At 35.2% G+C, this 27,287-nt stretch overlaps 1 protein-coding gene across 1 annotated transcript in view; it reads left to right on the forward strand.

The window, feature by feature from the left end:
* Nucleotides 1-27,287, forward strand: part of DNAH14 (dynein axonemal heavy chain 14) — a 346,391-nt gene that overhangs the window by 47,586 nt on the left and 271,518 nt on the right. The window contains exons 10-16 of the mRNA XM_087424245.1: nt 5,423-5,673; nt 10,611-10,740; nt 17,962-18,244; nt 18,734-18,779; nt 18,876-18,973; nt 22,491-22,657; nt 23,427-23,771. Of these exons, the coding sequence (XP_087280371.1) occupies nt 5,423-5,673; nt 10,611-10,740; nt 17,962-18,244; nt 18,734-18,779; nt 18,876-18,973; nt 22,491-22,657; nt 23,427-23,771 (1,320 nt within the window). The remainder of the gene's footprint in view (nt 1-5,422; nt 5,674-10,610; nt 10,741-17,961; nt 18,245-18,733; nt 18,780-18,875; nt 18,974-22,490; nt 22,658-23,426; nt 23,772-27,287) is intronic.

Below are 27,287 nucleotides of genomic sequence, written 5' to 3' on the forward strand. Positions count from 1 at the left end.
TATAAGATCATATCATCTGCAAACAAGGACAATTTTACTTCTTCCCTTCTGATTTGGATGCTTTTATTTGTTTTTCTTGCCTGATTGCTTTGGCTGGGCTTCCAGTACTATTTTGGATAGTAGTGGTGAGAGTGGGCACCCTTGTCTTGTTCCTCATCTTAGAGGAAAAGCTTTCAACCTTTCACCATTGAGTATAATGTTAGCTGTGGGCTTGTCATATATGGCCTTTATTATGTTAAGGTATGTTCCTTCTCTACTCAATTTGAAGGGCATGTGTCCTCCTCTTCAAGTTCTTGGAAGATTTTGAGAAGAACTGGCATTAATTCTTTAAATGTTTGGTGGAATTGACCAGAGAACCATCTGGTCCTGTGCTTTTCTTCGTTGGGAGGTTTTTGCTTCAGTCTTCTTACTTGTTATTGGTTCTTCTTAATTCAGACGTGGTAGGGTGTATGTTTCTAGTAATTTTATCTATTTCTTCTAGATTATTTGTTGGTGTATAATTGTTCATAGTAGTCTCTTTTGATTAGAGAATTCAATCCATTTACATTTAGATTAACTATTGGTAGGTGAGGATTTACTAATACCCTCTTATTAATTGTTTTCTGGCTGTTTTATAATTCCCTGTTCCTCTCTTCCTCTCTTTCCTCCTTCCTTTGTAAACTGATGATTTTCCATAGTGGTATGCTTTGATTCCTTTCTCTATATTTTGTGAATCTACTATAGCTTTTTGCTTTGTGGTTACTGCGATGCTTACAGAAAACGTCTTCTAGGTATCACAGTCTATTTTACACTGATAACTTTGATCACACACAAAAACTCTACCATTTTACTCTCCCCACCTTTTATGTTTTTGATGTCATAATTTACCTCTCTATATATTGTATGTCCGTTAACAAATTATTGTAGCTATAGTTCTTTTTAATACTCTTGTCCTTTAACCTTTATGCTAGAGTTATCTGGTTAACATTCCACCATATCACATTTTTAGAGTATTCTGAATCTGACTATATACTTACCTTTATCAGTGTGTTGTATATTTTCATGTGTTTTTGTGTTACTAATTAGCATCTTTTTATTTCAGCTTGAAGAACACCTTTCAGCATTTCTTTTCTTTTTTTTTTTTGTGAGGAAGATCAGCCCTGAGCTAACACCCATGCTAATCCTCCTCTTTTTGCTGAGGAAGACTGGCTCTGAGCTAACATCTATTGCCAATCCTCCTTCTTTTTTTCCCCAAAGCCCCAGTAGATAGTTGTATGTCATAGGTGCACATCCCTCTAGTTGCTGTATGTGGGACGTGGCCTCAGCACGGCTGGAGAAGCGGTGCCTCGGTGCGCGCCCGGGATCCAAACCCAGGCTGCCAGTAGCGGAGCACGCACACTTAACCACTAAGCCAGGGGGCCAGCCCTCAGCATTTCTTATAAGGCAAGTCTAGTGGTGATGAATTCCCTCAGCTTTTGTTTGTTTGGGAAAGCTTTTATCACTCATTCATTTCTGAAGGACAGCTTTGCCATGTAAAGTACTCTTATTTGGCAAATTTTTTTTTTGGCTCTTTGTACATATCATCCCACTCTCTCCTGGCCTGTAAAGTTTCTGCTTAGAAATCTGCTGATGGCCTTATGGGAGTTCCCTTGTAAGTTACAAGCTTTTCTTCTCCTGCTGCTAATATTCTCTCCTTATCTTTGAGTTTTGAGTTTTATCATGTGTCATGGAGAGGATCTCTTTAAGTTAATTTTATTTGGTGATCTGTGAGCTTCATGAACTTGGAAATGCAGATCGCTCCCCAGATTTGGGAATTTCTCAGCTATTTTCTTTAAATAAGCTTTCTACCTCCTTCCTCCTCTCTTTTCCTTTTGGAACTCAAATAATTGGTAAATTGATTCTTTTGATGGTATCCCATAGATTACTTAGGATTTCTTCACTCTTTTCCGTTCCTTTTTCTTTTTTCTCCTCTGACTGGATAATTTCAATTGATCTGTCTTGTAGCTCACTTATTCTTTCTTCTTCTTGGTGGAATCTGTTGTTGAAGCTCTCTGTTGAATTCTTCATTCAGTCATTGTATTCTTTAGCTCCAAAATTTCTATTTGGTTCTTTTTTATGTTTTCTATCTCTTTGTTGAGCATCTCATTTCGTTTGTATTGTTTTCCTCATATCATTAAGTTGTTTATCTGTGTTCTCTTGTAGCCCTCTGAGCATCTTTAGAACAATTATTTTTAATTCTTTGTTGGGTAATTCCCGGATATCCATTTCTTTGGGCCCAGTGACTGGAGGTTTACTATATTCCTTCGGTGGTGTCATGTTTCCCTGATTTTCATGATCTCTGTAGCCTTGCATAGGTGTCTGTGCATTTGAAGAAGCAGTCACCTCTTCCAGACTTTGTGGACTGACTACAGTAAGGGAACACTTACACCTGTGGGTGGGGCATGCTGGAGCATCTTGTGACCCTAGGTCTAGTGGTGCAGGGTGCCAAATGCAAGAGCTCTTGGGGGTCCTCAGCAGTGGCTCCATGTCCGATGGCTAGGGACCAAGGCAGGAAGTGGTGGTGGCCAGAACTTGTAGTGTGCACACCCCTGGCTGCTGGAGCTATCTGCAGGTGCCTATATACTGGCAGGGGCCAGTGGAGACACACAGATAGTGGTGAGGGCAGGGCAGGCAGCAAGGATCAGGCCAACTGAGGATGCACTGGTACCTGCTGAGAACTGCCTATCAGCATATGCTACTGTGGCTGCTGGGTCACACCACAGGTGCATGGCAGTACAGGGGTCAGCCTAGGGGCATGAAGGTACTCAGCTGGTGGGGCTAGCTGCAGGTGAGCAAAGTGGTGCAGGCAAGTGACCAAAGACAGTGTCTGATCCAGGCCCACAAGCAGCTGTGGGGGCCCTGGCTGTCGTGTGTGCTCTCCCATGACTGCAGAGTCTTCCCCCCAAGCATGCACATGCAGTGGAGTTTGGTGAGGGGTGTCAGGCCAGTGGCCAGCTGGAGGGGCTAGCTGTGGGCGTATGCATGTTGGTGGGGGTCAGCGATGGGGGTCTAGGCTGGTGTCTTGCACTCATACAGCCACAGAGGCCTGGGCTGGCTGCTGGTGTGGTTCCCAGGCTCTGGCAGGGGCAGGGTAAGGGAAGGAGTGGGGAGGAATCAGGCAGCTGGCATCAGTGAATATGAATACCTGTGTGGCAAAAGCTGGTGAATCTGATGGGGGTCTGCAGCAGCTGTGCTGGCCCTTGGTTCCTTCTTCAGTGGCAAAAACTTCTGTGTTTGTCTGTTGAGCAGGACACTGTGAACCGTGATCACTCCTCCTGCATGGCTGCTATTAGCAGTCCCTGTTTTTCTTTCTTGTTCTAGCCATCTCTGTAGAGCTCAGCTTTGCTACTCAGTGGGAGCAGGTTGAAATCAAAGTTGGACCTTTGTGCAGTGCCCTAAAGTCTGGAGAAGCTGGTTGCCCCCTCCACTCTTTCTTTCCTGGCAAGAGGAGCTCTCTCTAGCTAGAGAGTTCCCTCTTGGCACTGAGCAATGCCTGCTAGGCATGGAATGATGCAGACAAATTGAAGCTGTCTTCTTTCTCTTTTTGTGTGGCTGTGCTTACAAAAAGACCTGTGCTCAGGTCTTTTGTTCCACTGTGTTGCTGAAGTCTCTTAAGTGGACTCTAGAGCTCTCCCAGAGCTGTTTTTGTTGGTGGACAGCTGTCTAATTCTTGATCTTTGTCCGGGGACAGAGGCTGGGGGTCTCCTACTCTGCCATCTTGGACAAATTTTTTAAACCGTCCTGAAATATCTGACTACTCTTTGGCTAAACCATAAGCTAGTGGTTCTCAAATAGGCTGCACACTAGAATCACGTGTGGTGCTTTTAATAAATATTGATATCTGGGACCACCCTAGACCAATTAAATCAGAATTTCTGATGGTAGAGCCCAAGCAGCACTATGAAAGCTCCTCAGCTGAATCTACAGTACAGCTAGGTTGAAAAGCATTCTTCTAGGCAATGCTTGGGACTCCTCGCTCTGGAAGAATATAACACAGGTATAGAACTGATGGAATGGAAACTGAGAGCTACCATCAGTGATGTAAACCTAGAGTCAGAATTGAGATATGCCTGACCCAAAATATAGTCTGTGATGGCAGAAAATAGGCAAGCTTATCAAATGCCAGAATCTCCATCAGCCTCAGCAATATTCAATAAAAAGACCAGCACTACCAGGCCTATTTCTTATATACTTTTGTACTGATACAGTTATTAAGCTATTTAAAATGGTCTTGAATAGTTAATAGGCACTACTTTACCATTTTACCAATTAAAAATCCATGCATTATGCACATAATCTTTTCAAATCATGTGGCCACTCCTGGGAAAACATAACTTTTTCAATAAAAACATAACCTATTGATAAATTTAGTATTCCGCATGTCAGGCTCAATGTGGCTCTGCCCGTAACTGGTGTAGAACTTACCCTGTCTTTTTTTAGCACAGTTTCTTTAGCAACTGTCATATTGATCAGGAACTGCACCATGTTGGTAAACCATTCCTCCAGAGCGTCAGCCAGTACTGGAAAAAACCTGCCAAACTGGTGAACAACTGACCTAATTAAATTTTAAAAAGGAAAACATGAATAAATGAAATGTGAAGAGAGGCAACATAAAAAACTAATGCAATTATGTTTTAAAAAATCAGAATACAAGTTGAGAAGGATGACTATTTACGAAGTATTTAAGTATCAATGGAGCAAAAAATTAAAAGCATGAACACCCAATAAAAGAACAAAAATTAGAAATATTTTTGGAATTTTAAAGGTCTATCAGTAATAAAAAATGTTTATGTGTCTAAAAGGAACAATTTCGAGTAATTCCAGGATTATTTTTAGGAGCACAGTTTACAAGTGTTTAGTGGTATTAATAGTACTGATGCCACCTATTTTGATCAAAATACGCCAGTCTTCAGTAACTTAGTAAGTCAGTTGTCTTAAGAGATATAATTATATTATCTAAAAAATAAAACTCTAATATCAGATTTGAAGAACTTAAATTTTTTCTTAATTTTGTATTATGTAGCATATATGTGTTAAAAAAAAGTCTAGTTGCTATAGCCTGGCGTAAGGGAGACAGCACTGGACTGGGTTTTAGGAAACCTTCTATTTAGACTTGACTCTCCCCCATTGCTAACTCTAGGTGTATCTGAGGAGGGTCCCTCTATATAGGAACACGCAGATCTTCGTTAGTGTGTACTTCCTGTTTGAGTTCCATAAACTTATCTGCTTGTAAGTGAGACATCAAACTTCATAGTCTTCAGAACATATGAGTTGTTTTCTTTTTGCTTGATAATATTTAGTTCCAATATGTTATTCAGACTAATAAAAATAATATAAATTAGAAATCACGTTGCAGTAACACAGGAAATCATCACTTGTCTCTCAATTGTTTATTGAATTGTAGGTGGCAGAAAAGAAAGACCTTAAAGAATATTTTGAGTCAAACCTCTCTGAAGATGACACAGAATATTTCAAGCTGCCTAAATATCGAGATTTATTAGAAACAATTTTGAGATTTCTGATGCTGGTTGATTACATATTTCAGGAACTCATCCGTCAATTAATGAACACTGCAGTCACCCTACTTTTGGAATTATTTAATAATTCTGCTAGAATGCCATTTTCCATGGAAAAAAAGAATGAAAATCTCATCAAGTAAATCACAGTTTTTTGACTTAAAAAAGTAATTTATAATAATAATGTTGTAATATATTGCCACTTACGGAGGAAATACCTAATAATTTAAGCTAGAATTCGAAAATTCTCCTTGTAGCCAATTATATGTACTCAATTTTTGCAATTATCTGAACTTATTATCTGGTAATACTTTACATAATGCTGTCCAGAAAATTTCCCAATTCTTTTTCAAAATTCTGCATAGGTCAGGTTGCCATATAAAATACAGAATGTTCAGTGAAATTTGAAATTCAGATAAACAACAATTAATTTTTTAGTATAAGTATGTCCCAAATATTACCTATACTAAAAATTATTATTTATCTGAAATTTAAATTTAACTATGTGTTCTGTATTTTTATTTGCTAAATCTGGCAATCTTATGCACAGGATTAATATGTGCAGGATTAATGAATTACATAATCCTATGTATCTTCCAAGTTCAGAGCTAGTTCTTAAAGCTATGTGACAATGACTCTGGAAGGAGCCACAAGGTTGAATGGGAATTTGAATCAATTCCAAGTAATATCTATGGAATACAAAATATTTTCACCTTCTATTTAAACCGCTGTTTAAAAAAAAAAAGCATTTTTCTCATTTTCCACAATGGGATCTATCCACTGTAATTTGTGAAATAAGGAATACGAATTGAAATTGTAGAATACTTTAATTATGTCCAAACTGTCAAAATTTAGCAATATCATTTTAACCAAATCGAAGTTTTAGTATCATAACTAGAGAGGTAAAAGTATATCAATTCATAAAATTGTAAAGAATCTTAAAGATAATCTATTCTGTTTTTCTGGTTCATTACTGAATCCATAAAGCTTAAATCACTTACCTAAGGCCTTGTAACTGATTTGAGTCAATGCCAGGACTTTAACCTATATAAAAACACAACTATTTAGTGATAGCTCATTATAATTTTATTTCCTCTAAAACTACTGGTGTGTGTGTATGTGTACATTTGTGTTTAGGAAAAGTCTTTAATTCTGAACATAATTTTTTAAAATAGATTTTTATTATTATAGTTAAGTCATCACATTATAGAAAATTTGGAAAACAAAAATCACCCTAATTCTATCACTTAAATACAATGTCTTATTATTTTGGTGTAATTTCTTCTAGACTTTTCCTAAATAGTTTTCCAGTGTTGTAATCCTAGTGTACTACTTTATAGCTCATTTTTAAAATACAGCATGTCTTGTACACATTTTTTTATGTTGTAGGAGGAATACATGGGTAGTGGTTCAAGTACATCTTTTTATGGAGTCAGACTACCTGGGTTCTAATCCCTATTTTGTCTCCGACAAGTTTTGTGACATAGGCTAGCTATTAACCTAACAGAGGTTAAATAAATTCTTTAGACCTCAGTTTCCTCTTCTCTAAATTGGAGATAACTATAATACCTATATCATAATGTTGTTGGAGAATAAACACAGAGTAAATGCCTGGTAAGTAGTAGCTATCATTATTGAATCTGTTTCCATTGACCTCCTAACAATATTGATTTGTATTTCCATAATGAATAATGATGTTGACCATCCTCTCATTGCTTATTAGCTATTTATATGCCCTCTCTGGGTAAATGTCTATTCAAATATTTTGTCCATTTTTAAATTGTGTTATTTGTCTTTTTACTGTTGAGTTTTAAGAGTTTTTTAAAAAATATAGTTTGGATACTAGGCCCTTCCTATTACCAAATAATAGGTTATTTGCAAAAATTTTCTCCCATTCTGTGGGTCATCTTTTCACTTTCTTGATAGTATCCTTGGGAGCACAAAAGTATTTAATTTTGAAGAAGGCCAGTTTATTTTTTCTTTGATTTTGCTTTAGGTGTCATATCTAAGAAATTGTTGCCTAATCGAAGGTCATGAAGATTTATACTTATGTTTTCTTCTAAGATTTTACAATTTTAGCTTTTGCTTTTAGGTCTTTGATGTATTTTGTGTTAATTTTTGTATGTAGAGTGAGATGGGGTCCAAATTCATTCTTTTGCATATGGTATAGAAATACATATAGATATGGTATAGGAATAGATAAGATAGATAGATACATAGATAGATAGATATCCAGTTGTCCGGGCACTCTTTGTTGAAAAGACTATTCTTTCTCCATTGAATTGCCTTGGCACCTGTAGCTTTGTAGTAAGTTTTGAAATTGGAAAATGTGAGTCTTCCAATGTTGTTTTTCAACATTGTTTTGGCTATTCTGAACCCCTTGCATTTCCATATGAATTGTAGAATAAGTTTGCCAATTTCTGAAAAAAAAAAAAAGGCAGCTGGAATTTAGATAGGGATTGCATTGAATCTGTAGGTAAATATGGGGAACACTTTCATCTCAACAGTGTAAAGTTCTCTAATCCATGAACATGGGATACCTTTCCATTTATATAGGTCTTTCACTTCTTTCAACAATGTTTTGTAGTTTTCAGTGTACACATCTTACACTTCTTTTGTTAAATTTATTCTAAGTATTTTATTCTTTTTGATGCTATTGTAAATGGAATTACTTTTTAAATTTCATTTTTGGATTGTTCATTGCTAGTGTATTGAAATACAACTGATTTTTGTATATTGATCTTGTATCCTGCAACATTGTTGACCTTGTTTATTAGCTCTAACATTGTTTTTTTATTCCTTGCAATTTTCTATATACAAGATCATATTATCTGCAAATAGAGGTAGTTTTACTTGTTCTTTTTCAATATGATGTCTTTCATTTCTTTTTGTTGCCTGATTGCCCTGGCTAGAACCTTCAGTACAGTGTTATTAGAAATGGCAAGAGTGTGTATCCCTATTTTATTCCTGATCTCACAGAGAAAACTTTCAGTCTTTCATTGTTATGTATGATGTTAGTCGTGGGTTTTTTGCAGATGATTTTTATCAGATTGAGGAAGTTCCATTCTATCTTTAGTTTGTTGAATGTTTTTACATGAAATGGGGTTGGATTTTGTTAAATGCTTTCTTTCTGTGTCTCTTGAGATGACCATGTGTTTTTTAACTTTGTCCTCCTAATATGGTGTACTACATTATGTTACATACATTTGTTTTTGTATGTTGAACCAATCTTGCATTCTTGGAATAAATCCCACTTGATTATGGTGTAAAATCCTTTGTATATGCAGCTGAATGCAGTTTGCTAGTAATTTGTTGAGGATTTTTGCATCTATATTCATAAAGGATATTGGTCCTTTTCTTGTGATGTCTTGGTTTGGTTTTGGTTCCAGGATAATACTGGCCTCATAGAATGAATTGGTATAATTTCTTCCTTAAATGTTTGGTAGAATTCACCAGTAAACCCACGTGGGCCTGGGGCTTTCTGTTTTGGAAGCTTACTAATTACTGATTCAGTTTCTTTAATAGATACAGTCCTATTCAGATTGTCTATTTCTCTGTCTGATTTTTATGAGGACATTTGGAAAAAAATTTTTAAATAATGATTCTGTGCTATTCTCTTGCTGCCAGAAACTCCTAATAGCTTTATTTTCAACCTTACTTTTTCACCTTATATTCAGATATTTATCTTATCTTATTGTGGTTTGATTTTGCTTTTTAACCCAATCTGATAGTTTCTGTCTTTTAATACGGAAATTGAGCCTATTCACATCTAGTAATAACTGGTATGCTTTGATTTTATTCTTTCCATTTTATTTATGTTTATTATTTATTTTACTTTGTTATTGTTTTTTCTTTTTTCCCAATTTTCCTATTTTTGCTGATTCAGTTAAATGTCTCTTAATTCCCAATGCCTCCCTCCACCTCTATGTTTTAGAGTTCTTTATGCTTTTCAGTGTGTTTATGAATTCTCTATCTTCCTAATAATTATGATTAAAATTATGTTACCCTATTAGTATATATTTGTAAATCTTTACTTTTCAAAAAAATGCTTCATTTTCCTGCCCCCCCCAATTAAGACTTATAGAAATGTTTTTACTTCCCCATCTTGCTGAAATGAGACATGTATTTTTTATTGTAGTAAAATATAAATAACATAAAATTTGACATTCTAATCATTTTTAAATGTATAAGTTGGTGGCATTAAGTGCACTCACAATGTTGTGCAACCATCACTCATATCCATTTCCAGAACTTTTCCATCATCCCAATGGAAATTTTGTACTCATTAAACAATAACTCTTCATTCCCCATGCACCGTCCCCTCCCAACCAAGCCCTTGTAACCTCTATTATACTTTCTGTCTCTATGAATTTACCTCTTCTAGGTACTTCATATAAGAAGAATCATACAATAATTGTCCTTTTTGTCTGGCTTATTTCACTTAGCATAAAGTTTTCAAGGTTCATCCATGTTGCAGCATGTATCAGAATTTCTTCCTTTTTAAGGCTCAATAATATTCCATTGTATGTATATACTACACTTTGTTTATCCATTCATCTATTGCTGGACATTTGCATTGTTTTCACCTTTTAGCTATTGTAAATAATGGTTCTATGAAAATTAATGTGAAAATATCTGTTTGAGTCCCTGCTTTCAATTTTTTTGTTTATATACCTAGAGGTAGAATTGCTGGATCATATGGTAATTCTACTTTTAACTTTTTGAGGAGCTTCCCTACTGTTTTCTACAGTAGCGGCACCATTTTAACTCCTATCAGCAAGGCACAAGGGTTCTAATCCTCACCAACACTTATTATTTTTCTTTTTTTAAAAATAATAGCTATCCTAATTGGTGTGAAGTGATATATCTCTGTGGTATTGGTGTGAAGTGATATCTCATTGTGGTCTTGATTTGTATTTCCCTGATGATTAGTGATGCTAAGCATCTTTTTATGTACTTATTGGCCATCTATATACCTTCTTTGGAGGAATGTCTAGTTATTTATGTATTCTGGATATTAATGAGATATGAGTTTAAAAGGACTGTGGGTTTTTTCCTTCCCATTTCTTCATCTAGAATACATGAGGACATCTTTGCTTACACTGGAAAGATAACAAATGATTGTGACAAACTTGTTAATAATTCAAACTTACATGCTACTTCTGTTCCAAAGTCAGAAGTAAAAACAGAAGCTGATATTAATGAGGTAAAATGGTCTTTGAAAATATAAATATAGATTTTTAATGTAAAATAAATAATAAGTTTTGGAATTAAAAATGTGATTTATGATTAATACAACTTCTTCCCAATACACACACACTCACACACACCTGCTCCCACTGTGGAAAGCTATAATTACGCTTATCTCATCCAGTTTATTTGTTAATGCATTATTGGGCATTGACTATGTACAGGCACTGAACTGGGCACTGAAATACAGCAGTGAGCAGAACAAATTCTCTGACTTCTTGGAGCTTGTATTCTCCTGAAGAAGACAGATAATGAAGTGATGAGGACTATCAAGAAAAGCAAAGGAAGATAGGGGCATGCAGAGTGATACTGTATGCTACTTTACGTGGGAATGGTCAGAGAAGGCTACCTATCTAAAGTAGCAGCCACCTCCTTCTACCCCCACCACTGTATACCTCTAACTCTCTTTGCTTTTCTTGAGAATACCGTTTTTTGATTGTTATTAACTTAAAAATGACACAAGCCATTGTGAAAAATCTTGAAAGAATCCTAAAGAAATTTTCATTATGAAATCTTTTCTTGCAATGAAGAATTGTCCCTACCACCCCCAGCATTCTTTTCTTGGGATTAAACTTTATATGGTAGATGCTTGTCCTGTTTGGCAAAAGCAGCATTTTTATGAGATAGCACTGTATAATACGTTCTTTATAGATTTTTTCTTTAAAAAAATATTTTAGGTAGCTTTAGTAACAAGGGAAAATGTCCACATGTAATTAAGTAAAAACAAATACGCACACTTACATAGTTTGAAGGGAGATGTATGCAACAAAATAACAGTGGTTATCTGTCGGTGATAGGACTCTAGATAATTTTTACTTTCTTATATGTACATTTGTGTATAGTCTGAACTTTGTACAATACATATGCGTTGTATTTATAAAGTCTTTATTAAGTATATCATACCTGCAAAAATATACTGCATATATACAGTTTAAAGTATAAGTAAGCAAACATAGACTTCACCCAGCTTAAAAGTCTTTAATGTCTCCTATATAGCCTTTCATGATGAAACAATTGATTTACCCACTCTATTGTTGATGGATATTTGGGTTGTTTTCAGTTTTTGTTTTTGCTATTACATAGAATTCTGCCATGAACATTCTTTTATATGTCTCCATTACTATTTATTTATTGCTAAGGAGTGAAATTTCAGGGAGAAAGATATGTTTATTTTTGACTGTACTGAGTAATGCAAAATTGTTTTCCAAAGTGCCTATACCAATTTAAACAATCTTTAGCACTGAGTAAGTTTTTATTGCTCCATATCTGCACCAGTTCTCACCAATATTTAATGTCCTTGCCAATTAGATAGGTGTGAAATGGCATTTTATTGCAATTTTAATTTGTATTTCCCTTATTAGTAGTTTGGTTGTGCATTTTAAAAAAATATGTTATTGGAGATTCATATTTCATCTTCTGTGTTTTTTGCCCATTAATCAATTGGGTTGTTTCTTTTTTTTGTTTTTTTCAGGAATTCTTTGTATATATATTGCAGTTATCTTCTCCTATTATATGATGTGTTATTTTTATTCCCTTTATATTTTGTTTACCAATAATTCTTAATTTCAATGTAATAGAATTTATCAATCTTTTCATTTGTTGGTATTTGAAATTACTCACCATCCTGAGGTCATAAAAATATTCTCCTGTATTTCCTTATAAAAGTTTTAAGTTTGGCCTTCATATTTGTCTTTACTTTATCTAGAAATGTTTTTTTGTGTGTGACGTATGGTAGCAATCCATTTTCTTTTATTTCTATATGAGTAACCATTGCCCAAGCACAATTTATTTACATCCTTTCCCTGCTGATCTGCAATGGTAGCTCTTTATTTATCATATATCATATGTTTCCATATATATGTGTCTTCTGTTTCCAGACTCTTATTCTGTTCTGTTACCTACTTGCCTATTACGGTGCTGATCCCACACTGAATTAATGCTACAGCTTTGAAAAAGTCTTCTCCTTCTCTGAGACTGTCTTGGCTAGTCTCAGCCATTTGTACTTCCATATACATTTTAGAATCAAACCCTATTTGGATTTTGATTGAAATTGCCTACAACATATAGGCAATTTGGGGGGGGGAGAGTTTATGTTTTATGATATTGAGTCTTTCTGCCATGATGATGTTATTCATTTAAGTTTTCTTCAATGTCTTTTATAATTTTTTCCATGAAAATTTTGTACTTTTTTTTTGTTAGATTTAACCGACGTGCTTTAAGGGAATTGTTATTTTAGTTGCTTCTACTAGTTCTTTTGGGACACTTTGGAATAGAAATATTTCAAGACAAAAACGTATGCACTGTTTTAATTTTTTCCTTAGGATTAATGTTAAGTGAGCACTATGGACCTTTTTAAGGCTATCAATGTGCAGGCAGAATTTCTCTCCAGATAAGGTTATACCAATTTCTGTTCTCTTAAAGATTGCCTTTTAAGTGTATCCTATTTTATACTGGCTGTTGCCTATTGATAGCTGAGACCTGGAATTAACCATCTTTCATGTTTTACTTAAATTATTTCTCATAATATTGAATATTTTTCTTATGCTTATTAGCCACTTGTATTTCTCATTTTATGACCTTTTGATGTCCTTTCCCATTTTTCTGATGGAGTTTTCTTTTTTTTCTTACTTAATTACAGAAGCTATTTGTAAAATATAGATCATAACCATTTGTCATACACTGAAAGTATAAATCCTAATGAGTTATTTGTTTTCCTTTTGTTAATAGTGTTTCTAGTATGAGGAATATTTTTTTTGATGTAATAAAAACCTATCAGCACCAGGCCCAGATGGGTTCACTGGTGAATTCTACCAAACATTTAAGGAAGAAATTATACCAATTCTCTACAGTCTCTTTCAGAGGCTAGAAGCAAACGGAATACTTCCTAACATGTTCTATGAGGCCAACATTACCCTGATAACAAAACCAGACAAAGACACTATAAGAAAAGAAAACTAAAGAGCAATATCTTTCATGAACATAGATATAAAAATTTTCAATGAAATATTAGCAAATCAAATCCAACAGTGTATAGAAAGAATTATACACCAAGTGAGATTTATCCCAGGTATGCAAGGATGGTTCCACATTTGAAAATCAATTAATGTAATCCATCACATCAACAGACTAAAGAAGAAAAACCATATGATCATATCAATAGATACAGCAGAAGTATTTGAGAAAATATAACACCCAATTCATGATAAAAACTCCTAGTATACTGGGAATAGAGAGGAACTTCCTGAATTTGATAAAGAAGATCTACAAAAAACTATGACTAACATCATATTTAATGGTGACAAGCTTGAAGCTTTCCCACTAAGATCAGGAACAAAGTAAGAATGTTCCCTCTTTCCACTGATTTTTAAAATTGTACTGGTATTACTAGATAATACAATAGACAAGACAAGAAAAGAAAAAGTATACAGTTTGAGAAGGAAGAAATAAAACTGTCTTTGTTTGCAGATGATGTGATTGTCTGTGTAGAAAATCCAAAAGAATTGACAAAAAAATCTCCTGGAATTAGTAAGTGATTATAGGAAGGTTACAAGGAGACAAAGCTAATATTAAAAAGCCAATCACCTTCCTATATACTAGCAATGAGCAAGTTGACTTTGAAATTAAAAACATAATACCATTTACATTAGCACCCCCAAAATGAAATACTTAGGTATAAATCTAACAAAATACGTATGAGATCTATATGAGGAAAACTACAAAACTCTGATGAAAGATATTAAAGGAGAACTAAATAAATGAAGAGATATTCCATGTTCATGGATGGGAAGACTCAATATTGTCAAGATGTCTGTTCTTCCCAACTTGATCTATAGATTTAAGGCAATTCCAATCACAATCCCAGCAAGTTATTTTGTGGATATTGACAAACTGATTCCTAAGTTTATATGGAGAGGCAAAAAACCCAGAAGAGCCAACATATTATTAAAGGAGAAGAACAAAGATGGAGGACTGACACTACCTGAATTTAAGACTTACTATAAAGCTACAGTAATCAAGATAGTGTGGTGTTAGTAAAAGAATAGGCAAACAGATCAATGGCACAGAATAGAGAACCCAGAAATAGACCTCCATAAATATAGTCAACTGATCTTTGACAAAGAAACAAAGGCAATACAATGGAGCAAAGACAGTCTTTTCAACAAATTGTGCTGGAACAACTGGACATCCACATGCAAAACAATGAATCTAGACACAGACTTTACACCCTTCACAAAATTTAAATCAAAATGGTTCATAGACCTAAATGTAAAATTATAAAAATTACTAGAAGGTAACATAGGAGAAAACCTAAATGACCTTAGGTATGGTGATGACTTTTCAGATACAATAACCAAAGGCCTGATCCAAGAAAGAAAGAATTGATAAGCTGGACTTCACTAAAATTAAAAACTTCTTCCCTGCAAAAGACATTGACAAGAGAATGAGAAGACAAGCCACAAACTGGGAGAAAATATTTGCAAAAGACACATCTGGTAAAGGACTCATCAAAATATACAAAGAACTCTCAAAACTCAACAATAAGAAAATAAACAACCCAATTTAAAAATGAGCTAAAGACCTTAACAGGTACCTCACCTGCTTCCCGGGGAACCTAATCTATGACAGTAAATACACACACACAGATACACACACACATATAATTTATTGTTCCTGATTGTTACATAGTATTTCCATACAACTAATTTTATATGTCTATTCTCCTATAGGCACTTAAGTTACTTCCAAGTCTTTGCTATCATTAACAAGGCTGTGATAAACAGCCTCTTAATAGGTTTTCTTATAGACTAGGTGAAAATTTCTCTTTGTTGTATATATTTGAGAGTAGACTGCTAGGTCATAGGATATATGCATTTCATTTTAAAATATTGCCATCTTGCTCTCCAGCAAGAGTATAAGTTACGGTCCCATTACCAGTGCATTTCTCCATATCCTTTCTCCATATTTGATGACTTTTTAATTTTTGCCAGTCTGATGTATAACAAGCGGTATCTCGCTGTTTTTATTTCTATTTCTGTCTTTACTAGTGAGGCTTCACATCTATATGAACTATGTTAATTTTCTTTCTTTGCATTGCTTATTGATATCTTTTGAACATTTTTTTATATTTAATTTCTTACTGATTTTTAGGACTTTCTTGTATATTCTAGATATTGATTCTTTGTTAATTTAGACTTTGTAAATATTGCCTCTCAACTTGTCCTCATCTGTTAACTTTAGCTATAGATCTTTGGTAACAGAAATTCTTAATTTGGATATTTTAAAATTCAGTGCTGATTCTGCTTTTCCAGTTTCCTTGTGATTAGATTTGATGTATCTGGCCTTGTGAACCTGGCGTGACTCCTGTCTGTCCCTGGTTCCGTTTTTGCCCCACAGTCCAGGTTTTAGCATCTTGCTCATACTTTGCCCTCTAGTATCTGATGTTAGTTTGCTCCTGTTTATGCCTGTGCTAAATTCATGTTAGGATGGACTGCTTTTTTGAGCTCATTCTAATATCCAATCCAAGATAAGACCAGTAATTATTTGGGGGTATGTTGAGTCAGAGGTACCTGTGGGCAACCAGGTGAAAATTTCTGTTAGGATGTTGGAAATACAGATCTGACTCTCAAGAGAGCTCAGGGCTAAAGTCCTCCCCGCATTCCCCACTGCATGCTGTAGAATTTTTAGTTTCATTTAGATGTAGCTATTTCTCTCTTGTAGTTTACAATCTAAAGGAAATCAGACTGTTTACTGGTCCATTCTTGTTGGCACAAAAAGCATAATAGCCAAAAAATTCCTTTATTACAAAAAGACTTTCAAGCCTCGGTTCATATTTTAACTATGGACTTTGGAGTTACACAGACTCATGAGTAAACTTCAGCCTTACCATATGCTAGCAATACAGCCTTTGACAAATTAATATAAGCTTCCTGAGTCTCAGCTTCAGGAGTAATAATTTCTATCTTAGGGTTACTATAAGGATGAGGTGAAGATAACTTGTTTACCATAGTGCCTAGGGCGTGATAAGCACTCACAAATGGTAACTATACTATGTCAAATGGCAACTATACTATACGTATTTCTTTCAAGAATGAGTCTATGCAAAATATTTATTTCCTATAATATTAGAAGGTATATAGGGCTTGAGGTCCAGTCATTCCCAGAGCTAGAGGTTATTTTCCAGAATAAGCTATGTAACACATTATATATTTGTTTGGAATTGTCCACAGGAGCTTTTTTATTGTGATAAAACATCCATAACATAAAATTTACCATTTTAATAATTTTTAGGTGTGCAATTCAATGGTATTAGCACATTCACAATGTTGTGCAACCATCACCACTATCCATTTCCAGAAGTTTCTCATCATCCCAAACAGAAGCTGTACCCATTTGTGTAGAACTTTTAAGGCCTGCAAATCATCTTCAGCATCTACTCAGGCTCTTTCTCGGCAGCTTAAGAGGGTACTAATGGCATTTATTTATACGTTAACTGCCTTGTTAACGACTGGAACTAAAGGCTGAGGTTCTCGCAGAGGATTCAGATGACCACACTGAGAAACACTTACTAGATGCCTTAGGCACAACCGATTATTTATGGGATATGAGGGATCAATAGATTAATTGAGAAGCCATGTCTAGATGGAGCCTAAGAGCAATTGATGCTGTGTAAAAATAAGATACTTATACCTGAAATACTTCTCTTATTTTTCAGTAGTGTATGTACGTTAAAGTGAAGAATTAGGACCTATAGTAGTGGATTTGAAGTATATTCCTGATTTGTAATTAAACCTGAGGATACAGTAGAATCGCCTGCCCAGATTTTAAATGATTCAGATTCCTGGGTCCTGCCCTTGACTTTTTAACTCAAAATCTCTGGGGATAGGGCCTAAGATTTTGTATTTTTAATAAGCTCTCAGCTGATTAGTATGTAGCCACTCTGGCATCAATTTACACAGTCTCTTAGGGAGAACTACTGCATTATATCATTTATTTCACGTTAATTTATTTATTTTAACTTTAACATGCAAATATCAGTTATATGATAATACAATCTTATTCAGTTATACTGAAATTTTTATTTACCATTTAAAATTTAGGTCTGTATTATCCTAAATTAAAAGAAATGTTGTTTTAGTTATATATTGTCACTGGCACTCTAACGTATCTGTTAAATTAGATTTTGAATAGCATTAAAGTGGCTAAGGATTTGAGAAAAATCTATGCACCAATATTTGAAGTAAATCTACACTTGAGAATTCCTGCTGAGAGTGATTCTTCAGAAAATTCTAAAGAGAACCTTCATGAGTCTGGAAAGTGCTCTGAAAAATCTGTGACGTGTGAAGAAGATGAAATATCAGAAAATGAAGCCAACTCTGTCGTAAAACACTCAAGTGAAGAACTGCTCCCAATAATGAAAAAAACAAAAAAAGTTAGTTACAACCTTGAAGAAATTCTTTCAGGTAAGACGAATGAGACTATTAGGAGTGAAGGGAAATATCCTAACAACTGGAAAATAACAAGTGAGAGAAAATTTTAATAGTTTATGTATTATCAATTAATAGGTTATGATATAAATGTTAAAATAAGAATGCTCAAAGTAAGCATAAACTGAGAGATCATTTGTGGTGCATGTAAGTAATAACATCATTATTCATTTTTATCTAAATATGCATACCACGTGAGGGGGGCCTGAGGGTCCCTTTTATCAGGATGAACAACACCTGGGATGCTTGTTAAAAATGCAGACTCTTGGACTCCATCTTAGACCTCCAATTATCAATCAGAGTCTGGGGGTGGAGGGTACTGCTTGAATACGTTCTTTCAACTGACCTTTCCAGTTTATTCTTAGGGTGTTTGGAAAGCACTGACACATATCAACTTGTCGTTTAGCTGATATAAATATATCAATCAATTTTTTATTCTCTCTTTCTTTCAATGAATTTTAATAGACGTAGAAATCGCGACTGAGTTTGAGAATAAATACATGGATGATGAGTAAGTAGTGGACATTTTTGAAATTACAAGTAATTGTATTTTATGTGTTAGGTACTGCATTCTTCTAAAATATGCTTTTATTGTATTCTCTCTTAGATTTTTAGAATTCCCTACAAATCTCTTTATAGTTCCCAATAGATTGGAATTTTCAATAAAAATTCAAAAAATGGTGACTGACATTGAAACATGTATAAGTAAGTATTTTTAAAGTTTAGTTAGATACATTGTATTCTTTGGCAATATTTTCTTAAATTTAGGCATCGGATGCTTTTGCCCATGGATGTGGCAGACATTACAGTATATTAGATCATAAATTCACACTTTTGGGGATTAATCAATGTGAATTTGGAATTATTCGAGGATGTACGAAATATACACATAAGAATAGAGTGCATAAACGATGGGATTTAGGAAAATAGCCAAGGCTTGGATTTTTTCAATAATGTACTACAGAATTTTATAAGACAAAACAAATAAGCAGTATCTTACATCATGGCATAATAAAGATATTGTTTCCACCTTAAATAGATTTTTATTAATTCTTTTCCAGCTGCCTCTACACAATCTGAAATTATACGGCAGTTACTAGCCTGACCAATGAATTTATCCCTTGACTACAGTCTAAATCTTATAAAGATCTTAAAACAGCAGGACCCTTGGCAGCTCCTTAAATGTTGCATCATCCTCCAGTCACATCATGATATAGTTTGCTGAGTTCAGAGGACCCTCTTTCCAGCCTAAGCTGGTTTCCAATGCATTATTTGATTTCTTTTTGCAAGCCCCAGGAATTCAGTCTTTCTCACTATACTTTTTAATTATCACCACCTAGTGTCTTCTTTCCCCAAAACTGCCTGAAATATAATTGCATGTCCCTCGAAATTTCAAATTTATTTTTAAGTTTGCATTGTATTATTAAGATGAAACATGCATAAAAACATGGGTTTGTTTTAGAAAATCAAGAAATATCTTAAAGTTTTTATATGCCTCTAGTCCATTTTGAATCAGCTAGGTAGGAGTTTCTTGCTGATTAAAATCCAGAGATATTTATATCTTGCAATATTATAGTCTTATAGACAGCTATGTCTCTTGTTAGAATGACACCATCCTCCCCCATTTTTCTCAAAAGTCCATAAATTTGTTCCACTGCCTTTTAGCTTTCAGTACTGAAGATAAGAAGTCTGATGCTCCTCTGATTTGCCTTCCTTTGTAAATGTATTTCTGTCTAGTAATTTACCATTTGGAGTTAGGAACTTTACTACAATAAAGTTAGATACATATCGTTCTATACTAATCTTTCTTAAAATGCAGTGAGGCTTCTCAGTCTGAAGAATTTTTTATCAGTCTTTCTATATATCCCATTTTTCCTTCTGGATTTTTTGGTTTTCATCTTTGGATTGTCTGGATCTGAACCTCTGGTCATTTCCATTTCTTTTTTTCTCTGTTATGAAATGTTTCTACCATTTAATTTTGTGTAAGTTTTTATTGTGAGATAATTGGAGACTTATATAAGAGTTGCAAGCATAGTACAGAGTTCCTATATACTCTTCACATGCTTTGTCTAACCCTAGTGCAATTATCAAAGCTAAGAAATTATTATTAGTACAATAGTAGTAACAAAATGACAGACTTTGGATTTTCCCAGTCATTTTACTGATGTCCGTTTTCTGTTCCAGGATCCAGTTCAGGATCTCACATTGTATTTCCTTGTCATGTCTCCGAAGTCTCTTCCAGTCTGTGATAGTTCCTCAGTCTTTCCTTGTCCTTCATACTCTATAGACTGTCCATCAATTTTGGATTGTCTGATGTCATCTTATGATGAGTTTGCAGTTGTACATTTTGGGGAAGCACACACAGGGTTGTGTGCCCTTTCTGGTACATCATGTCAGGTGTACATCCTGTTGCTGTCTTTTTACTGGTCACTTTTTACTGATCACTATGATCATTGGTTAAGGTGCTGTTTGTCAGGTTTGTCCACTATGAAGTTACAGTATTTCCTCTGAAAATTTGCCCATCTTCCTCTACTTCATATGAACACTGCCACAGTATGGCTCGATGAGTGCTGCATAGGTCTGCACCGGGATCTGAACCTGTGAAGCCCGGGCTGCCGAAGCAGAGTGTGCGAACTTAACCACTACACCACTGGGCCGGCCCCATAGTTGATTTTTTTTAAATCTACATATGGTAAAAGTCACACTTTGTGGTGAACAGTTTTATCAGTTTTGACAATCTCATATCTAGTATCACAGTTCCATCATCCCCAAATTCCCTTGTGCTGCCCCTTTGTGGTCAAACCCTCCACATCTCCTTATTCCTGGCAACCAATGATCTGTTTTCTGTCTTTATATTTCTGCCTTTTCCAGAATGTCATATAAATGCATGTGGAGCCTTTTGGGCTGGCTTCTTTCACTTAGAAAAATGCATTTAAAATTCATCCACATTGTTTCATGAATCAATAGTCTATACCTTTTTATTGATGAGTTTTATTCTATTGTCTGGATATACCACACTTTGTTTATCCATTCACATCTGGGTTATTTCCAGTTTGGGGAAATTATGAATAAAATTGCTATAAGCATTCACATACAGGTGTTTGGATGAACATAGTTTTCTTTTTTCTTGGGTAAATATCCAAGGGTGGGATTGCTGGGTCATATGGTAGGTGTAGGTTTAATTTTATGAGAATTGCTAAGTGGTTGTATCATTTTGCCTTCCTACCAACAATGTATAAGAGTTCCATTTGCTCTGCATCTTTGTCAACACTTGGTATTGTCAGATTTAAAAAGTATTTCAGCCATTCTAAATGGTGTGTGGGGATATCTCATTGTGGTTTTAATTTTCATTTCACTAATGACTAATCATATTGTTCATCTTTTCACATACTTCTTACATACATATGCTTATGTGTATCTTTTTTGCTCAAATATCTCTTTAGACGTCTGGCCTATTTTTTTAATTGAGGTGTTTGTTTACTTATTGCTGACTTGTGAGAGGTCTTTATATGTACTCTGGATACAAGTCCTTTATCAAATATAAAATTTGCAAACATTTTCTCCCAGTCCAGGCCTTACCTTTTCAATTCTTTTCCACAAAGCTACACTTCTTAATTTTGATAAAGTACCCCTTATCAATTTTTTTCTTTTATGGATTATGCTTTTGGTTTTGTATCTAAAAACTCTTTGTCTAACTCAAGACCACATAGATTTTTCCTATATTTTCTCCTAGAAGATTTTTAGATTTGTGTTTTATATTTAGGTGTGTGATTCATCTTGATTTTTGTATAATATATGAAGTGTAGGTTGAAGTTGTTTAGGTTTTTGTCTATGGATATCTACTTGTTCAGCTAGACTATGAACTCATTGACTGTAGAGGCCATGTCTTTTAATCTCTGTATCCTCACAATGGTATAACGCTCTTCACATAGAATATAAACTTCAAATTATTGTTAACTTAATGGTTTACTCTCAGTTTCTATTTTACTCATGCCTTGCCTCACCACCACCCAGTTACCTGTGAGTGATTCTTTTGTTTCCATAATATTAAATCCAAACTTTTACACCTGTCTTTAAATTCCATTTATTAGTATAGAATACTATCTAACCCTCATAATAAATCAGCCTCAGTTTTCAGTAGTTCTAGATGTCATGGGTAATGTTAAGATGTTGCTTTCAATGAGACTTCTGAAAATACTAACTTTTGAATTATATATTTTAGCTAAAATTATTCCTCTATGCCAAGATCCCCGCCTGTCTATCTTTACCGATTTGGTTTTAATTACGGATTTACCTAATAAGACAGAAAATGTGATAGGCTATAAGAGGCAAACCAGATGGCCAGATTGTCAGACCCTTTTTGAAATGGATCCTGCCTACCAAAATAAAGTAAGTTTAAAAACAGTTTGTCTTAGGGAATATCTGGTTTAAGGAGCAGAAACCCATTGAAATTCTTAGAGGAAAGGGATTTATTGAAAAACTAGAGCATCATAATTTATGGCAACTGGAAAATCATTCCCAGCTTATCTCCCCTTTTGTCTTCCTCATGATCTTTCATCTCTGTTCACTTCTGTGTTTTTTTTTTTCCAACTTCCACTATGAAAATGAGCTTTCCCTTTTATGGTTCCCTCATACTATTGACTTGTCAATATGTTGACTTGCCATGGCCCCGACTTCTCCCATTACCCTCTAATTGGGTATTTTTGTTCAAATTTACAAGAGAATGTAATCGTCTCAGCTTGGCTCAGGATTCTACCCTATCCAGAGTAGCTATGTCTTGGGACTTGGGTAAGGTCACATAGTATATAGAACTTGCCTTTTCTAGGGCTATGCATAGAGCATATACACCAAAACAGGGTGACAAGCAGGGGAATAAATGATTGGTGTCTCTAGTACATGGCTCAAAATAACATGCTAATTATAAAGTTAAACAGCCAGTAAGCCTTTACATAAAAGCCAAATGTAAAAAAGCTACCTAAATTTTTTAAAGTCTTGTATTTCCAACATATTTAGTTATTTAGTAGAGGTTCTTAACAAAGTGAACTCCACATAAACTATTATTTTAAATATTTTAATAGAACTATTAGCATATTAGACCACACTTTTTTCACTCTTAAAATAAAATTCTGACTAACTTTTTTAACATTTTTACTTACAGATTGTGAGTCTCCTGACTATTATTGGTAACGCAATGGGCCTAGTTAATGTTTATAGCTCCAAGTTTACGAAATATTTTACCATGGTAGAGAAGGCCAAAATCATGAGTATGAAAATATCGTCGATAGGAGAATTAACTTCAACACAGTTTAAAACTATGCTAGTTAAATTCAGAAACTATCTTAGACATATTGTTAATATGACCATTGAGAAGCGCATTGGTATTTTCAATGTTATAAATCGTGATTATCAGTCAGAATGCTTACCATATGTTGAGAATATCCTACATATGAGCCACGACCTCTTGCAATCTGTAATTGAGAAAAGGAATGCAAATCTGTTGGAAGTAAGTATTTTGAAAATTCCTATTGCATGAGAATCTTTAAGATTAGTAGATTATAGTTTTAAAATATGCACTTAGCAAATATACGTGGTAAGTATTATCCTAAGAAAATTCCAACATGTATTGCATTTGTTTGGGTCTTTGATCAAATGTCACTTCCTCAAAGAAAATTTCTCTGACCACTGTATCTAAAATTGCACCCCATATCACTCTCCACCTTCTTTCCCTGAATCATTGCAGGGTTTTAAGCAGGGAAATGACACGATGCAATTTGTGTTTTTGTAAAGACCACTCTGGCTGCAGTGTGAAGAATGGATTAAAGTGGGACAAAACAGGAGGAAAGCTATTTCTCTAATCTAGGGGAGAGGTGACGATAGCTTGAACCCAGAAAGTAATGATAAGTGTGTGGATTTGAGATATATTTAAGAGATGGAATCAACAGGATTTAGTGATTGACAGATATGAGGAATAAGAGAAAGGAATTAATGATGCTTTTAGATTTGTGGTTGGACAACAGGGTGGGCAGCAAGATGCAATTCACTGGGAGAGGGAATATAGGGTTTGTTAAGTTATGTAATATTCAAGTAGGGATATCCAGATATACTTGTTTGGATATTAGGAGACAGTCTAGACTGAAAATATCTATTTAAAATGACCAGCATACAAGTGGTTATTGAAATCAACAGAGTGAATGAGAATGCCCTCGTTAATGTGCGTGGTGAGAATAGAAAAAAACCTACACCAGAAGCCTGAAGAATATTGACCCTTAGGGGATATTGCTAGAGGAAGAGGAGCCTGCAAAGTATACTGAGAAGGAGCAACCAAAGATATTGAGGAAAACAAGAGAGTACTTTGAGAAGGAGTGAACAGTTAGTAGTTTTTAATGCTACAAAGAGTTTAAGAAGGGACTGAAAAGAGTCTATTAGATGAAAGGTACTACGTGCTATATATAAGGAAATATACATTACCTTTAGACCCACAACAATCCTATAACATAGAAAAAAATTACTCCCTGTATCATTTAGGATTGCATTTCCCAACAAGTATCAGAAAACCCCCAAAACAATGTTTATTAAACAAGGGGTTTATTTGTATCACACAAAAAAGAAGTCCGAGGGTTGGTAACCCAGGGCTGGTACAATAGCTATGATGCAGGCAGGGAACAAGGCTTCCTCATTCTTTCTGCTCTGTTCCCTTTGATAATGACTGCTGCCCCACAGGCACTGTACTCACACTCTAGGCAGAAACAAGGGGGACGCAGAGGAAGCAGCATGGTAAGTTTCACTTTCCCTCTTACTGCCAGAACTGCGTCACAATGCCACCTCCAGCTGCAAAAGGACCTGACTGAGACACATTTTAAGTTCCTCATCCTCTCTGGCAGAGGAGAGCAAGCAAAAGATTGAATGGGTTGTGTCTCGAGTCAGCCAACTTACAGCATCTGCCACAGTCTATCCCTTCAGCTACTCACACCCTTCTTCCCTTATGTTGAGTTTTAGGGGGCATAATAAATATTACCACTCTTATCTGGCTCAGTACTGAATCAACTGAGAAATTAAAAAACAGGAAGGCAAAAAGAGATTAAAATTACTAATAAAGTGAACCCTGGATTAGACGGCTTATATTTGCTTGAAATTAACCTTCCCAAAACTGAAGCCCAGAATTAGAGAGACTTAACCCACTCAACACTGGCTGCCCCGAAAAATTACCAAGATCCTGGCTACAGTGAGTCCCTCTCACTGTGCAGCAGTGAGCAGAGAGGAACACATGCTCTTTGTGGACAAGTTGGCTTTTGAGAGGAAGGTCCTAGGCTATGCCCACCCAGTTTCTCCTCCCAAACTCACCCATCACAGAAGTCACTTCACCTTCCCAGGGAAACAGTAAATATGGAGTAGAAGAAACACAAGGAGAGTGAGACCAGTGGAGCTCCCTCGTCATGGAAAGAGACATCAGAAGTGGAGAATGTGTTGCTCCCTCATACCATACAGACATTTTTTAAAGAAATAGAAGGCTTTCACATCCTCCCTAAAGAAGAAAACTCAGTTTCTCTATATTGCTCAAAATTTATTATCTCTGGGTCATGTACAGTTCTCTCTATCAAGTGCAAGTGTGGCACTTAGTGTTCTGGTCAACGATAAATAAAAGACAAGGCATAAGCCCCCACTCACCAATATAAAGTGGTAGAGAAGGAACAGAATAAGTATAATTGAAACTCCCATCTTATGGAAGAGAAAATGGAGAGACAAATATCTAGAGTGGTCTAGAGCAAATATCAAATCTTGCTGGACAGAAATAATGAGAATTCCCTTCTTTGGCAGTAGAGTAAGTTCTTTGGTTAGTCAGTCTGGTAGCCTCTGGGCCAGTTCTCTGGGAAAATCTCCCTTATCTTTCATCCTCCATGACCTTTAGCCCTGTAGGATCATTCTCTGGGTTGACTATTTAAATGACCTCATTCAAACCAGGCATCGGAGGGTTGTACTTGATGGACCCTGAAGAGGCATAGCAATGCATTTCCTGTTGGCATGAGTTTGGGGACCTGGGTATGCTTTAGGAAATGTCACTGATGATTAGGCTTGGACTTTCTTCTTAAAAATATAATTTTTTTTCTATTGGCTTCTGGTTAATTCCATGCTTAAGTCTAGACATGATTTGTAGAATTTTTTACTTTTAGCTGCTGCCTCTTTTAGCTGCTTTACACTTGCCCACCTCCCTTAAAAGTATGATCACTTATTTGATGCTTTTTGCAACATAGACTTTGGAGGAAAAGTTATACCCTTAATAGTCTTTGTCAGTGAGCTTTCTACCAATCCTGTTGTCCCAGTGAGAACCCTTCAGTGAGGGTGCTTGATTAAAGGTAAAGGCTCTAGTCTTATCTCCTGCTAAGGCTACTTTGAAGACACTACTTTAATTTAGAGTACAGAAACAGTTAGCTATCTCAACTCTGCAAGCCTTTGAATTAAAGAACTCTCAAGTCAACTCTCTGCAAAAAGGAGAGAAGAATTTTCTTATCAGAAATGTATTTCCCTCAGTCTCTGCCTAGCTTATTCTAGCACAAGTTCATCTCTCATAGGATTTCACTGAAAGTAACAAAAGGGAACCAGAATATGATACCAAATTTTTCCTACTATTTACCCTAAAGCTATAGCTTTGGTTAGTACATTATCTAAATCCCAAGAAACAGCAGGTGACTTTGTGACCAAATATAACAAACAAATCTACTTGTCCAGCCTTCCAAATCTGTTGACTTACTGCCCCAATAAAATGAGATAATCAGAATGGTGTCATTTCCTAATTGTCCCCTCCTTCAAAAATGAGATGTTGGGACAATCTAACTCCCCACCCCTACCCCCCACCAACTGTTAATCTTCACTGAGATAGCTTAATACTTTTAGTTCTAGATCATTGCTAAAATATCAGTATGCCTTTTCTATTAAAAACTATCCTTATGTAGCACTTATAATACATACTCCCAGAAAGGTCATCTTCATCCATTTAGATTTAGCTTATGCAGAAGTACACTTC

The sequence above is a fragment of the Ceratotherium simum genome, chromosome 36, assembly GCF_057802395.1.
Source record: "Ceratotherium simum simum isolate JZ-2026a chromosome 36, ASM5780239v1, whole genome shotgun sequence".
Lineage (NCBI taxonomy): Eukaryota > Metazoa > Chordata > Mammalia > Perissodactyla > Rhinocerotidae > Ceratotherium > Ceratotherium simum.